The sequence below is a fragment of the Choloepus didactylus genome, chromosome 10 (assembly GCF_015220235.1).
Source record: "Choloepus didactylus isolate mChoDid1 chromosome 10, mChoDid1.pri, whole genome shotgun sequence".
Lineage (NCBI taxonomy): Eukaryota > Metazoa > Chordata > Mammalia > Pilosa > Megalonychidae > Choloepus > Choloepus didactylus.
Window position 1 is genome coordinate 65973348 of NC_051316.1, and position 17380 is coordinate 65990727.

The following is a 17380-nucleotide window of genomic DNA, read 5'->3' on the forward strand; positions in this document are numbered from 1 at the left end:
TTTCTTTAGGCCAATGCAGAAAGGTCTTTTTTAGTAATACATTATAATAAAAAGTAATACTATTGTTACATCATCCCACTAGAACAGAAAAACTAAAAATGAATTGAAATCTGTTGCTTAGGAAAACCAAGTTTAATTAGAGTAGAATGAGGCATTCTTCATGAGAGTTCTACAGATATTCTAGAGTTTGATACCTTCTGTTGATAACTCACTCACTATCAAAAACTCAGTCACTATCCATAACTTCCCTTCAAAATTTATGGCTGTTCTTTCCTTAAATACAGATACAGTATTAATGTCTCCGTGAAAAACCATTTAGTATTTTTGGTGATTTGGCATTTTTTTTTCCTCATTTTTCTCCATTGGTTGGGTAGTTTAATTGGCTGGATTCTTTTCCTCCTGCTCCCACCAACTTAAGAAATAGAAAAAAATATATTTATAAAAGACATACGGAGAAGAAATAGAATGAAAGAGGTGTATACAATACATGTGAAAAATAGGTTTTCTAAGTTAAATTAGATGAGCTTTAAGCAGTAGAAAACAGGAGGAGGAGAGTGAAAAAAGGGGTTCAAAAGACATTGCTCAGTTTCTTTGGTGCATCAGATGTAAAACCATCTGATTCCTATTAAGGAAGGGAGGCAGAATGGGAATGCATTGCAACCTCATGGTCCTTATATGTCAAGCTTCCTTCCCTAGGCTGGTACTAAACTCCTAACATTACTGTATGAACATTGAGAAATTCTGTTGGTAGTGATGATGATGATGATGAATCATTCTGGATATACTTTTGCTTCTGAGTTTCTATCTCCATATTTAGTATTTGGTATTTAGGTTTCAAGGGGACTTGTAGTAACTTCAATAGAGAATTTGAAATAACAGCAAACCTACAAGTAAGTTCTTCCAATGAATAAGCCAACTATTTTAGCCAAGTATTTGCAATTCAATTGTATTAGTTAATTTCTCAAATTTTGCTTTTATTTTTACTCTTATTTTTCCATAGTTGTGGAGATAGACGTTTAAGTGATGTGATTCAACTTCAATTCAGTTAAAATTGTTTTAGTTATTGAGATTAATTTTGAAACATAATACATTGCTCGTATCACATAGATAAACTCTGCAAATGCCTATAATGTCAAAAATATTAATACAAATTAAAAGATATAAATGTTTTCAATATTTTGGACTGTAGAGAAATAAAAGATTAATAAGCCATTTAAAACAATTTTGACATTTGAAATAATGTTGATTATCATTTTGAGAAATCATATTCAAACTTATTTACAAATAATTATTTAATTGGACATTAACTGGAACTTACATTACAAAGTATAAGGGATGTTTTTACTTCTTGTAACTGTTACTGAGAGTAGCATATCTTTTATCCATTATCCAGATAGCCATATTTATTTGGGAGAATCTAATTTGAACACATCAAGACAGATTGGCATTTTCAGTACCATAAAAAACTTCTTTGTTAATTGCAAGCCATATTTAGTATGACCTTATAATAAAGTAGCACCTCAGATGTCATGCTTTTGTCTTTAATGTGCACACTGGAGATGGGTTTATCTGTACTAGACAACTGCAGTTCACGAAAAGAGTTTTTTTCTTGATAGGCAATTAGCAGTAATTAGGAAGATTCACCTCAATAAGATGTCAACATGAGGTTGTTTTAAAAAGTTGAATGTCAGTGACTTAAAAAGAAAGTTCTTCTGACACGTAGGTATGGCATGTGAAACATGAAATGTTAATTTAACTTTTCTGCTTATTATTCATGCACAATATTATTTTGTCATTCAGACACTACACTGACAGAGTGTAAAGGGTGTTAAAATAGTGCTGCTAGAATAAAAAGAGGATTAATCTACCATTGGCCAATTAGCCAAAGGGTACTTAATGGTCTCTAAAGGCTACTGAAGTCTAACTACTAGCAAAAGCATTGGTAGAAAGTCCTCTATTACCTTCATTGGCTTGACATTTTGTGAAACATACTGTAGGCTTTTCATAACTGCATTTGTCAGAAAAATAGTTTATATGAGTGATGTGGTAACTTAGATTTTTCATAAGAAATTTTGTTCATAAATAATTCTATCTCTGCATAAGTTCTTTGTTCTTTTTTTGGGGGGGTGTTAATTCCTTTTCTTGAATATCTCAAGAACAACAAAGGAAAATTCATGTTTTAAATTTAAAACTCTTGTTAATAAACTTGAAAGAGTTATTAATCTGAACTACTTATCTTTTTTAAGTACTTGTATGAAAATTATTTCTGTTAATCACCTAGAAATTCATGTAATTTTCTTCATAACTCACGTAATGCTTTAATTGACTATGTTTTTAGTCTTATACATGGAGAACATGCAGAATTTTATTCAGGTTTTATTCTCTTTAACCAAAAAGCATTGATTCTGTTCACAAGAGGGAAGAATATTATTAAGATCTTGGTGACATTCCAGGGAGCTCTTGCCTATAGAATTACATGCATACTGTTCAACTGGAATTTATTCTCCAGTCTCTTTTACTTTAATTCTGGTAATTCAATTATTATGTTATAACTTCTTAAAGTCACAATAATAAGATTTTTAAATTGCTGCCTCTACTTAAGTATGAACCAGAATATTCTGATTGTGAGAATGTATGTGAACTTATTTCTGCATTCAGCATTAAATAACCTCGTTGAATATTTTAATTCTTAAGCATTTAAGATTTGAGATTTTGGTGAAGTAATTGGAAGCAGACCTCCTGATTGCTTTTCCTTACTTTGGCTGTTACACTTTTGGGATTCAAGAGGAGAAAGAAAAATTAGAGACCCACTCCTTGATATTGATAGAAACTAATCCTCACTTTTTACTCTGATTACTGATTGATCTTGTACAACATGCAGCATCTAACTTTTGTCCCATCATGGATTGAGAATTCTTCTGCCAACCAGCTATATCCTCCATGGACTTTCTAGGAACCCTGCTCCTGAAACCCTGGCATTCAACCTCATGTTTGATTGATCTTTTTTTAGAATTTCCATTTGTCTCTACTTTCCAGTTCCTACTATCCCAACTAAAAATGTTTTCCAAAAGTTTTACATGGTTCATTACTTCAAGTTTCTGGTCCAGTGGTGAAAAACATGAGAAGAACTGAACAGTGCTTTGAATGCTATAGGTTGTTCTAGTTCAGGAAAAATGTTAGGTCAGAATTTAGTCTCTAATTAGAAGTAAAGCGCTGTATCCACATCCTGTTCTATTCACGTGGAGCACTCCTCCTAAACTAGTTGAATACCAAAAAGCATTTTTTACATGTGCTACAGTAGCATCGTATCCATTGAATGAAGGGATGTTTAGTTCTTTGGAGACTAAAGAATCAAGAAAGCATCTTAAAATGTATTGATTTTTTTTTGGGGGGGGTGGTGTTTGTATATATTTTAGGCAAACAATTCTTTCAGATTTTTTTTCTAAATCTTTTACTCCATTTAGGATGTAGGATATTTTCTGTAGGCCTTGTTTTATTTTTTCTGGTAATTCATTATTTTTAATGCAATTTTATTGGACTGTGTTCACACATCATGTAATCCATCCAGAGTGTACAATCAATGACACTTTATCATCATATAGGTGCGTTCATCGCCAAAATCAATTTTAGAACATTCTCATTACTCCAAAATAAATTAAAAAAATTTAAAAAACACCCAAAACTTTCCATGCCCCTTATCCCCTCTATTATTTATATATATTTTTTGGTCTTTATTTTATTTCTCATCTGCCCATACACTGGATAAAGGGAGTGTCAGGCATAAGGTTTTCACAATCACTTGGTCCCACAATAAAAGCTATATAGGTATACAGTCATCAGGAATCAAGTCTACTGGATTACAGTTCAACAAATTCAGGTATTACCTTCCAGCTATTCTAATACACTAGAAACTAAAAAGGAGTTATCTATATATGCATAAGAATTAACTCCAGAATGACTTGACTCTATTTGAAATCTCTTAGCCACTGAAACTCTGCTTTGCTTCATTTCTTTTCCTCCTTTTGGTCAAGAAAGCATTCTCAATCCCATGATGCAGGGCCAGACTCATCCCTGGGAGTCATGTCCCACATTGCCAGGGAGCCTTACACCACAAGGAGTCATGTCCCATGGAGGTAGGGTAGAGAGTTTATGTGCAGAATTGGCTGAGAGAGAGAGAGGCCACATCAGAGCAACAAAAGAGATCTCTGGGGGTGACTCTTAGGCATAACTATAAGTAGGCTTAGCTTCTCTTTTGCAGGAATAAGTCTCATAAGGCAAGTCCCCAGATCAAGGACTTGACTTATTAAATTGGGAGTACCTAGTGCTTATGAGAATATCAGGAATTTCCCAGGTGAGAAAGTTTAATATTTCTTCATTTTTCCCTGGTCCCTCAAGGGGACTTTGCAAATACTTTTTTATTTCTGCCCAAAATACTCTGGGATGTATCAGGGTATTACATTAACCTGTACAGATAATAATTCATCATTAGTAAACGTTAAAAGTTTATTGAAACTCCCTGCTGGAGGAGAGATGATTGGTCTCCTTAGGACTGCCCTCAGTTCACTCACCAGTGTTCTGCCAGATAATTTCTCTACATTAGAAACTGGAAAACAGGATGGTATGTAGATCTAGACTAGGACATTTAATGGTGTACCTAGCTTCTAGGACACATTCAACAAAACAAATCTGGAGATACATGGAAGGAAACTGGCTGTAGCCGGCATTTCTTAGATAGGATTTAAAGGCAGCAGCACTTCCCATAACTCCCTGTTCTGTATCTTCATAGCACTAATTGCAATTTGTCATTAAATATGTTCAGATTATAGATTGGTGGCTTCCTTAAGGCAAGAATCATAACTCTTGTTATCATTAACACACAATGTTAGTACAGTACTTAGCACATAGTATGTGTAAAGTGAATGAATGATAGATACTGTCAGGTTCTGAATTTAGATACTTCCTATCCAAATCCTTTAGATGATGTCATGTTGGGGCTCTGGATGAAAATGATTTGTGAATGAAATACCATATCAGAGAACAAGGGAGAGTAGACCAAGACTTCTTTCTCCTTAACGAAATTCCACAATTACTGTTCAGAACAGCAAAAGGAAACTTCTGACCAGAGGCTTTTTGCTTTGCAATTGAACTACAAAATGCAGATCTCGTTGAGGCAATCTATATTTCTAGCATAGAAAATAGAACAAGTTTTATTTTTCAGGAATTGAAGAAGTCAAAATAATATTAAAGTATAATAGAAAAAACAAAATTAAATCAGGGTGAGGATATATAAAGTATACACTATAGAGTTAGGGATATTTGCTCAAGATGGAGCCAAGTGACAGAAATATGTTCAAGAAAGGGTTTGGTTTGGGCTTGTATTAATTTTCTGTGTCGTGTAACATTACCACAAATATAGTGGCTTAGAAACAACATACATGTTCATTAGCTCACAGTTTCTAGCAGTCAGGAGTCCAGCATGGCTTAGTGGGGTCCTCTGCTCAGGGTATGTCAAGGTTGCAGTTGAAGTGTCGGCCAGATTGCCCTCCTTTCAGAACTTATGGTCCTTTTCCAAAATCATATGTTTGTTGGAAAAATTCAGTTTCTTGTCATTATAGGACTGAGGTCTTCATTTTCTTGCTGGCTACCAGCCAACTAATGACCCCTTCCATTAGGCCCTCTCAAAACATGGCACCTACTTGTTCAAGGAGAATCTCTCTGACCTCAGGGAGAGCCCTCTGATAAGGACTGGACCACCCAGGATGATCTTCCTTTTGATGAATTCAGAGTCACCAGATTAGGAATCCATGAACAAAATCCCTTTTACCGTATAATGTATTGTAATCATGGGAGTGATATCCCATCATATTCACAGGTCCCACCCACTTTAAAAGGAAATATACAAGAGCATGGGTCATTGGGAATCATCTTAGAATTCTGCCTACCACAGCACTCATATCAAAGAATATAGCCTCCAGTATAACCTTTTCTTGTCTGTTTTTACAGTTGCTATTCTTTCCTTTTCAGAGATCTATGCAACTTCAGTGCTATATTTAAGTAAATAATTAGTATCTAGTTTTAACCTTATATACTGTTAAGTTCTATTTTATAACCTTTGGTATAAAATCTAAGTACTTATTCCCACTGAAGTAAACTTTAAAATTGAAATGGACTTTTAGAAGATAGTGGAAGGATTGCACTGCTGGGGAGATGAAGAGTCAAAGGAATACTTCTGCCTTCATTGAGCTGGTAGCCTAGTAGGGATCCTAAATTGATATTAAACAAATAAGTATGACTTGAGACAAAATAAAATTTGTGACATGGGAGAAAATGTAATAGTATTATATACATATATTAAACACAAATGCTTTTTTATTAATCTAGAACCTCAGCCTGGGTTAAGACACTTCTCAGACTCTATATGGAAGCGTTAACGAGAAGAATAATGCTAACAGTAATGCTGCACAGTTAAAACTGACCAAGCACTGTCACAATTATTTTTTAATTATGTCCTTACAATAACTGTGGTTGGGTAGGCAAGCATTGTCTCCATTCAAAAGTTGTTTGTCTGCTCAGTGTCCTTCAGCTAGTAAGCAATAGACTCAGAACTAGAATCCAGAAATTGACTCTTCTCCCATGTGGGTCTTATTATTATTTCACAATGTCAAATGGCTTAAAGATTTTTTTAAAATCTTTGGGGATGGAAAGGTAATAACATAGAAATAGAAATCATGCTACTGATGAAAAGAAAATAACAATTTTAAGAATAATTTTAATTTATTGGTAGATTTTATAGCACAATCTTTTTCTAATAAGGATGCCCACAAAATAGTCTCTCAGACCAATCCAAGTATAAGCAAAAGAAAATATATTCCTCATTTCTTAAATAAGACACAGTATTCATAAACTGAGATAAGTTAGTAATAGAGCCATAATTATTTGTTCAAAATTCCAAAGTCTACCCAAAGGTAGCTAATCATAGACTATATATATATCTTGACAAACATTTAGGCAATATTGACTTCCATATTTCCTCAAAAACTGGTGCTTTCTAGCATTTCTTTTACACTTAATATTGGAAATGTGTTTTAATGATTGTAGATAATTCATATTATTTAATAAAAACATGTTTTAATAAAGTACAAGTCATTTTGCTTACCATCTGCATAATTTCAGTGTTGTCTTCATTTAATAAAAATTTATATTGTTAAATTGAAATTTACGTACAGTTGTCTTTTTGAAAAACATATTTATTGACTTGGTCTTTCCTCAATGAAGGACACATTTTAGTACCAGGACCTGCCAATGTGGAATGAATAGATAAATTTAATGGCATACCATGTTTATCAAATGAGAAAAGCCACCCAGAGCTGTTCATGGGAATAAAAGAGCCTCACCAATGTTTAGTCTACTATGTTGCCTGAGATTCCATCTAGAATGTAGCCATGAGTTAATGTCTTACCAAAATGAAATCTCAAAAAGTCTAGGGTAGATGCAGAATTGAGAAATACTTTGGTGCATACTACTGGAGTAAAAGCGTAATTAATTCATCAATTGTAAATAAAATTGTACTTTAATTTATACAGTGATGAACTAATAGATTATAGATACAAGCTGAATACGATATGTGTATTTATAGCACCATCTATACTACAATAGGGAGACTTGAACTTTTGAAACCTTTCTTTTCATTCTTATACATAAGGCATTGTTTTAGATGCTATCCATAGGTAAAGAAAGATACAATCATCTCTCAAGGATTTAAAATTTACTAGGAACAGGCACAGTGCTATGGGAGCTAAGACAGTTGAGAAGGTACTTTGCTGAAGAAAAAAGGAAGAACAGAGGCAGCTTCATGAAGGAGGAAATATTAAACTGCCTGTCAAAGAAGGGAAGACCATGTATAGATTTAACACTGTCGAAATGCCATACAGGCTTGGGGTCTGGTAGGCAAGCTTGTACATCAGGTGAAGTGTGACTGAGACACAGATTGAAGCTAAATCCTTAAGACGTTTATCACCCAAACACATCTGAACTTTATTCTGTTGGGGTGAGGAACCCCTGAAGGGTTTTGAATAAGGGAATAACGGGTTTACATTGTTTTAGGAAGTTGTGTAAGACTGTTTGAAGGTAGGGAAAGGTTGAGGGTAGTAGGAGGAAGACTACTGCAAAGTCTTAGTAGAATGAGAGTCTGCATTAAGACAATGGCAGAAAGGAGTGAATATGAGAAACATTACTTAATTTATAGAACCTCATGTGGTTGGGCATAGACAATAAACAGGGAGAGATATGGATTCAAGCTTGGATAACCAGGAAGATTGTCAGGCTTAAGGAAATTATGAATTTGGTTTTAGATATTAATAATGAGGTACTTTGGGGACAATTCATGAGTAAATATATATTTTTTTAATTTATAAAATCACATTTTAAAATCTAAAGCTAAAATCTAACCAAAGAATATTTTTTTCACCAAAATATACTTTTATTTCATGGTTTAATCTCAAATATATTAAGCCCCAGTTTTAAATCCATGATCTGAAATATTCATATATTTTTAAAATATGCACATGCATATACAAATATGCATGTAATAATGGATTTATTGATATAGTTTCTAGAAGTTGTGCTTAAATATAATATTTAAATGACTCATTATGTCCCATATTTATACTATTGCATACTTTAGCTACATTTTTTGCTGTTTCTAATTGGAATTCTTAACAAAAAAAGATTTTTTTTCCCCCTTAGAGATTTCAGTACCATTTTGTCTAATTGTTCCTTATGTTAAACTACCGTATTATACACTTCTTTGGAATAATAAAATATTAGTATAGCTATCCTCTTAAGGAGCTCTGAGTTGTTAGGCTATTACAGCTTGGTGGCATTTTGCTGACTACAGATTGGTGAATGAAAGCTAACATAAAGATGGTTTCTTTTATCATCTTTCATAAAAAATAACTGCTCGTATGTCATTTAGTAAAATGTTTTCGTTATTAAAAATTCAAATATAAGGAATTTAGTGCAATTCTACCTCCTCCATTACAAACAGGACTTGTCAACTGTCAATCAAGTGCGTAAGACTGAGTTTCTTTGCATGCTGTTTGAACTAAATTCCTAACAAGCCTTGTCTGTTAATTGGACTTAACATTTATGTTGCTAAATGAGAAGCATTTTGGCTGCTATATAGGGTGGTAAGGCTTACCCAGTGGAATAAACAACTAACATCTGTTATCCCATCCTGCTCCAGCTTGGCTTTTACCAGTTAAGTACATCAGCCCTGAAGTCAAGGTTATCAAATCTGTGAGTCTCTGGCTCACCCATGTATATGCAAAGGCAAGAAATAACACATCCATGAGTAAAGACTAGCAAACAAAAGATGTTGAATACAACTAGACCCTTTTGTTTTAACCTCTACAAGCTCTGCAATGTTATGCAAAAGTCAGATGTTTACAATTTTGTAATATTTTATGATAATTTTATTACTTTTAATTCTTTTCTTATTTTCTTACCTGTAGATTTTTATGCTGACAATTGTTAGATTAAATATTACTGTTTTATAATACATTTATATTTATTTTCTCTAAAAAAGAAACTAAATTTGGATTTGGCTGAGCTTCGGAAAGAAAAAGAAGATTTGCTAAAGAAATTAGAGTCCTCATCTGAAATTACAAGTTTGGCAGAAGAAGTAACGCGGGCAACAGTTCCACGGATACAAGTTACATCACTTGCTCCTTCAAGGAGCATGGATTTGGAATTGAAGCAACTGCAGTGTAAACTAAAGGTGATTTAAAGTTTATGAAGTATGAAATATGTATTAAATTACTGAATTTTCAGACATGTTTATCTCAATTCTAATTTAATTCTACTAATAAAAAATTATGTTATAAATAATTTAAAAATTCTTATTACTACATTCAACCTCATTATTCAGTTTTAGCCTAGTAGATTCTTATCTGGTAATTTGTAATACTTGTCTCTGAAGAAAAATGGCAAGACTCCATAAAATCCTAATTTAGGAGTTGATATAAACTGGCCATTTTCATTCTGCTCTACTACTTCATTCTTCTCTGTTCTTCACTCCTCCCTCTACTGAACAAATTCTGTTCAATCATATAATATATCAACATAAACAGAATTGCTTTCCTTTACAAACGGGCTACAATTTTAATTTTGTCTTTGTTAGTTGGAGGTGGAGAGGGAGGAGGAAACTTAAGAAGAGGTGAGAAGAAGCAGAGAGCAAGAGTGGTTTGGTAAAAAAGGTTTAGCAAGTTGAACCTGAGAAAATAAAAAGCAGTGTTCCTATTTATAAAGAATTGTATCTCGGGTAAAACCGTCAACCACCTAAAAGTAAGCCTGGCCTAAATTTTCGTGTGTCTTAATTGGAAAGTTCATTTTCATGCTGCTTAAAACCAGCTCATTTATTTCTTGCAAATCTTATTTAATTATTTTCTTCAGTGGGGCTTGCTAGCTAGAAGCTAAAGGGACCATGTATGACGGCTATAATGAGAGTCATTAGAAAGAAACTTCTGATTTAAATGTACACAACGCATTAGGAATGGAGTAACCACGACTGTTAAAAGGATATTGGAATATTGAATTGTTAAATAGATTCATAGGATTCATAGTTGTTTTCGATCCAAAATATAGTGTGTGTACTCTCAAATAATAGGATTTTAAGTGAATGATTACTAATAGAAACTGATTAGATTATGTTCAAGTTTTACATTTTATTCCACTCTTTTCAGAAACAGAAACACATTTTAAGAGAAGATGCATGCTCCAGAACTTGCACAGCCATTTTTCCCATATTTATATTATGTAGTGTATTAAACTTATAAAATGTTAAAGTTGAGACAGGTTCCCCACATCAGTTTCCCCATGAAAACTCTCTGAAGAAGATAGTATTCAAGAAACATTCCAATCAATGCTAATCACTATTATTCCAATCAATTTTTATTATTTAAGCAAAATATTTTAGTTATAATTCATTAATTTGCCTTAAATATGTACTTTTAAAGCATTATTTTTGTAATTTCAGTGTTTAGTTTTCATATACAAGGATGAAACTGTTGAAATATTCTTTGATCTTATCTGCCACAGAGACTTTAATACATAATTCTGTGATCCTTCTTAGCTTAAATCTTCATGGTCCTAACATAACTTTTTTTTACCAAGATAAAATTGAATGTCAGAACATCTGATCTGACTTCTAAACTTTTCAAAATTGTTAATAGTTTTAGGTTGATTTTTATTTTTCTTTATTGATTCACATACTACAAATGGTCTAACAATTTTTGGTCATAACTGGCAACATATGAGTATCTCTAAGTTATTAGTATTATAGTTTTCCATGGTATAGTTTTTACCCATATATAAATATATCTCTGGCTTTGGAGGAAGGTGTGAGTCAGGAAGGGCAACTAAAGAAAGTGCCTAAAGCAATTTGGACCAATGATTGTTGTCATTTTGAAGTAACTGTACAAATCTAGCCTGTAGTCCTGGAACACTGACAGGCTTTCTAGGAACAATATGTCTTAATATGGAAATTTCCTGGGAGACCAGGTACTCTCTGCTACTACAAATTTCTGTTTTGATGTCAAACTGCTAACACAATATTTACTAAGAAATAACTTATTTTCTAGCTGATAATTTTAATACTTAATTGAGAAAAATGGCTAGATATGAATCTATTAAAGGTGTGCATATATCTTTTTAATTTTATCCAACTAATATTTGATTTTTCTACATAATTTATTATGTGTATGTCTCAGATATCCCTAGTTCATTCAGTATTATTAGAGTACTGATGTGCATTTATTTTCTATATCTTAATATTTACTCATGTTAGACATGTATCTTCATATTACCCAACTACATGGACATAGAAAATAAAATATTTAGAGTTATATAAATTCATTTACTCCTCATTTCAACCCTGTGAGATAGGTTCTATTCTTTTTCTTACATCACAGTTTAGAAAACTGAGACTGAGAGAGAATAAGTTACTTGCTCACCGTCACACAGCTACCAAGTGATAGAGCAGAGATTAGAGCTCAAGCCATCTGGCACCAGAGACCATGCTCTAAATCATTACACTATGCAAATTTTTTAAAAATTCAGTAAACTTAATATAGGAAAGCTTGAACTAGGATGAATTCTTAATTTTTACCTCTTTTCTTCCAAATAAATACCCATGTTTATGGAAATTTTAAAATGTGAGGTGGAGATAACTTTTTTACACTTCTTTCACTTATCAGGGACATTTAAAAATATTCCCAATTATCAGCAAATATATACTATATATTATCATCAAATATACACTGCCCTTGATTGGTCAGCTTTCTAAGCCGTTTGGTCAGATCTGGCACAAGGCAATGTCTGAAGTCCTGGCTCAGCTTGCGTTCATAAGTATTTCTTCTATTTTGCCTACCGGATTGATAGAATTTTGGAACAATACAGCCTACTAATTACAGTATATGATTTGTTTTCATTGGGAGCCAATTTTTTTTATTTTTTTAGAGAGAAGTTGTGGGTTTACAGAACAATCATGAATAAAATACAGGATTCCCATATACTACCTTATTATTAACACCTTTTTGAAATATGTGTTTTACACCAGTTGTTAAGTCAAGCTGTAGAATAAATATTGTGTCACAGGGAATGATTAGGGTCCAGCGACATTGGTTTTGATCACATTTTAGCCACTAGCCCATGGGACCTGATTAAAGAAATCATGTCTAAAACAGAGTTAACAATATCATTTTTACCCAATTTGTTAGTTTGAGGCTCAAATGAAATAATGGATTTAAAGACAATTTGGAAAGTATTTAAATAACATATAAATTAAACTCAGTTTTAGAGATTATGGAAAAAATATATATTGATCTACATTGTTTTAATCTATTATAATTCAGTAATTCCTCAGTTATCCAAAAGTGAAAGTTATAAAGTTTCAGCCACCTAAAATACAGACTTAAGTCTAAAAACAGAAAAGGCACAAACAGCTACCTTAAAATCCACCTAATTCATTCCACTGAAGATACTGTCATGCGTCATTCACTTCCTGCTGCCTTTTGTTTTAAACAGTTTCAATAAGTTTATTTTTCTCAGCAGAAAATATGTTAAAAGCAGCGAATTAGAAGTATGCATATTAAGGGGCAGGATTATGGTTTTTAGACAAGAATATTGACAGAAGCAGGAAATTGCAGATAACAAGCTAACAATTGAGAGAAAATAAACATAAAAATGTTAAGGTAAATAAAAATTAGACAACACTGCAGCCTGGGACCATATAGAGTAGGATTAAATAGCCATTTATGTTTATATTATACTGTCAAAGAAAGCACATAAGTATATAATCACAATATATTTAATTAACATTTACATGATAAGAATATTTTGTTACCTTTTATTTATGTCATATATCATTCCAGAAAGAATTTAAGAGTAATGAAGCAGAAGCTTCAATTATCTGGTAAATTCACTAGTGTGGAATATTTTATTCTCTCAGCAGAATAAGACAGTATTTATCACCCTAACCATGCAAAATATGGTTCAAATTTAGATTGCTTTACACGCACATTTGATCAAAACGTAACATTCAATACAGTTGCCATGTTTTGCTATCCTAGGTTTTTAAAGAAAATTCTTTCATACTTTTTATTTACAGATTCTATACCAATGAGATGTTTAAAGTCTGTCTGATGAATTTGTTCACATTTATCTTGCATGATTAATGGTTTTATTTTTTTAGCCTAAGTCAAAGAGTCAAATCTGGGAATAGATCTAATAGAAAAATTGATTATAGTTAATAGAAAGATTAGCAAAAGGGCTAGTCCAAATATTTTTAAACCATCATATTTTATTCTTTTTATATTAATATAATAATTTTAAATTTAACAAATGAGATAATGTAAATATGTCAACACACTCTTGTAAGGGATGGACAAACTAAAATACCAAAAAGACTAAGTGATGTATCAGATTACATATTCAATTGGAACTTGAGTGAAAATTGAAAGTTAGGTGTCCTAACACTCTAGTTACTTCCTCGGGCTCTGTGAAGACAGTAAATATCCCAAAGCTGTTCTGCTTTGAAAAACTTAATGATATGTAAACACCTTAATAATAAGTAGCATTATTAATATTTGAAGTAAAGAAGTGTTTGGTATTCATGAGGTTCTTTTATCAATTATCTATCTTTGTCTAACAAAACATCCCAAAACGTAGTGGCTTAAAACAATAACATTTTATTGTTTCTCATGATTCAGGGAGTTGAGTGGGCAGTTCTTTTTCTTGTCTCTTCTGGATTCCCTCATATATCTGCATTCTTTTAAGTCAGAGAATTACTTGGACTAGAAGGTCCAAACAGCCTCACTCACATTTGGTGGCTGACTGACAGCAAGGATACACCTTGGTATTCTTCCACATGGCCTCTCACCTGTCTTCCTTGCAAGGCCATCTCAGGGCAGCATTCCGAGAGGGCTAAAGTGGAAGCCACAAGCCATTAAGATCCAGGATCTGAAACTGTCAGTGTCATTTCTGCCACATTCTATTGGTCAAAATCACAGGCCAGAAGGGATTCAAAGATTGGGGAAATGGATTCCACATCTTGATGGGAGGAGCTGCAAAGCGTTTTTCACCATATTTAATCTGTTATAGGTTATTATTAAGCCCAGCATTAGTTGTAAGTGATTTAAATTAAATTAATTCATCACATACACATTTAAATTTTATGCAGACAATTCACATTTCTTATAAGTGTATTGTAGTTGTGAACTATTAGCACTTGTTACGTGACTGTGTTCCTTAACATATTTTGGTTATATACAAATTTTAGTATTTCTATATTATTTCTATTAGAACATTTCAAAAAAAGCATTTAAAAATTAAAAATTTTTCATTTTCATTGTAATCATAATTACTGCAAATTTATTATTCTTAAGAGTGACATTTATTCTTATGCCACTTTAAGACAGAGATTAAAGAGTGTATTGAAATTATGTTTATTTTTAATCTAGAATTCAACTAATGAACTCACTAAACAGTCATCAAATGTGAAGTCTCTGAAATTCGAACTTCTAGCAAAAGAAGAACACATAAAGGAAATGCATGAAAAGTATGTTCTGTCCATTGTATTTGGTGCCACCAAGTGGCAAGTAACTTTACTAAACATTGCAACCCAAGAAACAGTACCAAGCCCTTAAAAATGAAGTTTTCGGTCCTTCATGTTTAAGTCTATGTAAGATGAAATTTTAAGGAGTATTACATATAGTTTGATTAATAATAAGTTGACTACTATTTTTTATTAGAGTAAGATTATTTAAAGTTAGATTTCCCTTCTTAGAGTAAACATTTAATTTTGAATGAATATAAATTAATGACCTCAAAGACTATGAAGAAAACTTTAAAATGTGGCAATTATTTGGATCAAAAAGATATGTGTAGATTGATACCTATTGAACTTAATGCCTAAGCTTATAAGGCTAAAGTAGAAAAATGAAAATGTATTCTATTTTTAAAAAACTGGAGGTTAAGAAAGTTTGTACTTCATGTATTTATTAATAAAATGAGTTTTTAAAGTTTTCTGTCCCATTGAATCAAAATAATTTTTTCTGTATTTTTTATAGCTGTACTAAAGCTTAGGAGATGATATGTTTAGATAGAACTCCAGCGTGTCATTGAGAATTTAAGATATATATATATTTCGTACACATACATTATACCTTGTATATACCCATGTATATCGTGAAATTTATTTATAGATTAAGAGGAAGCCTTGTGTATTGTTTAACAGTGAAATTCTAGAGCAATACACTCTTGGAATTCTTGGCTCCTTTACCTACTAGTTCTGTGACTTCGAGCAAGTTGCTTATCCAGTCACTGCCTCAATTTAATAGTATTAACTCATTGGCTTCTTAAGAGGATAAAATTAGTTAATATATGTAAAACACTCAGATCAGTGCCTGGCATATAGTAAGCACTCAATAAATGTTAGCTATTGTTGTTCTTAGTAGTAGGTATTAGAGGTGGTGGGAATTGTAGTATTTGTTGTCATTGCAGCCATCTTTTTATGCTTAATATTTTATCAATTTAAGCTAAACGATGACAGATGATCACAACTGATATTAAATCAGAAGATCTCATACCTCATTTTAGTTTCTTTACATATTACAAGATTTTACACATTTATTTATGTAGAGGATTGCTTCTTACCATTATTATGCTTTTTTATTATTCCCAAATACATTTAGAGTTTTCTTAGCAATGCAAGAATGTTATTCTATTTTTAATTTTAAAACATATATGTAGTACTATAATAACCAAATCACAGCTAGATTATAAATTTTACAAGTACCCAAAGTATTAATAGAGCAACATTTTGCATTGCAAAATCCAATACAATTGATTTTACTAACTTAATTTCATTAATAGCAGATAGCACTAAAAAAGTAACAGTAGGTTTAACATTGGATAATATGTAGGATTTTACTGCTTTTAAAATATTTTCTATCAATCTGGATAAAATATCTTTCTTTTCAAGGGTGTCTCGAATGGAGAGGGATATAACCATGAAAAGACATTTGATAGAGGACTTGAAATTTCGACAGAAAGTAAACTTGGAAAGTAATGAGAGTATTAATGAAATGTTAGAAAATCTTGAAAAAAAGGTATCCATTTTTTGTTCACTAGCAGTAAAAAAAGTTTGCTTTCCTACTACTACTCATTTTATCAACTTGAATATTCAATCCTAATAAATTTATAGAAAATACTCATACTAAAGAATATGTATATGCTGTTAAATAATTACATTTTTTTAAAGTACTTTATTTGTTTTTCCATTCAAGACTCCAAAATCTGATACATAATATAACCACATTCTCTTTTTTTTAATAAATATTCCTTGAGAAGATAATCAAGCAATTGTTTTCAATCCTTAACATTTCTGAAATCCATTTAATATTTATTATAATTACATTTTATTAAATATTTTGTGTTATTCAAAATGACAATTTATAATGATTGAATCATGCATATATTTCTAAAGGAAAAGAATTGACAACAAGTATCTATCAGAAGCTCTATAATCAGTATACAGTTTTTCTTGTATATACTTAACTCAGTGCATGGGCAGGGATATGTATTTAAGATAGTTGTATAATATCTGACCCCAGGTTAGAAATGAGCAATTTGATGATTAAGATATACTTTTTGGGAAAAAAAGGCACTGTTTGCACAACTTATAAAGCAGCTTGTGCTCTGGCCTTCAGTAAATGGTGTCTGATCCCAAAGAGAGTGTCTCCCTTATTTTCCTTGTTGGAGTATAAGTATCTATTAAGCCCAAAGTCACTTATGAGAGAAAATTTTTAAGGTTCAAGAGAAA

At 32.0% G+C, this 17380-nt stretch overlaps 1 protein-coding gene across 1 annotated transcript in view; it reads left to right on the forward strand.

The window, feature by feature from the left end:
- The window catches only part of CNTLN (centlein), a 421047-nt gene that overhangs the window by 322706 nt on the left and 80961 nt on the right, over window positions 1–17380 (forward strand). Inside the window, 3 exon segments of the mRNA XM_037797049.1 lie at window positions 9587–9778; window positions 15018–15115; window positions 16541–16667. Of these exon segments, the coding sequence (XP_037652977.1) occupies window positions 9587–9778; window positions 15018–15115; window positions 16541–16667 (417 nt within the window).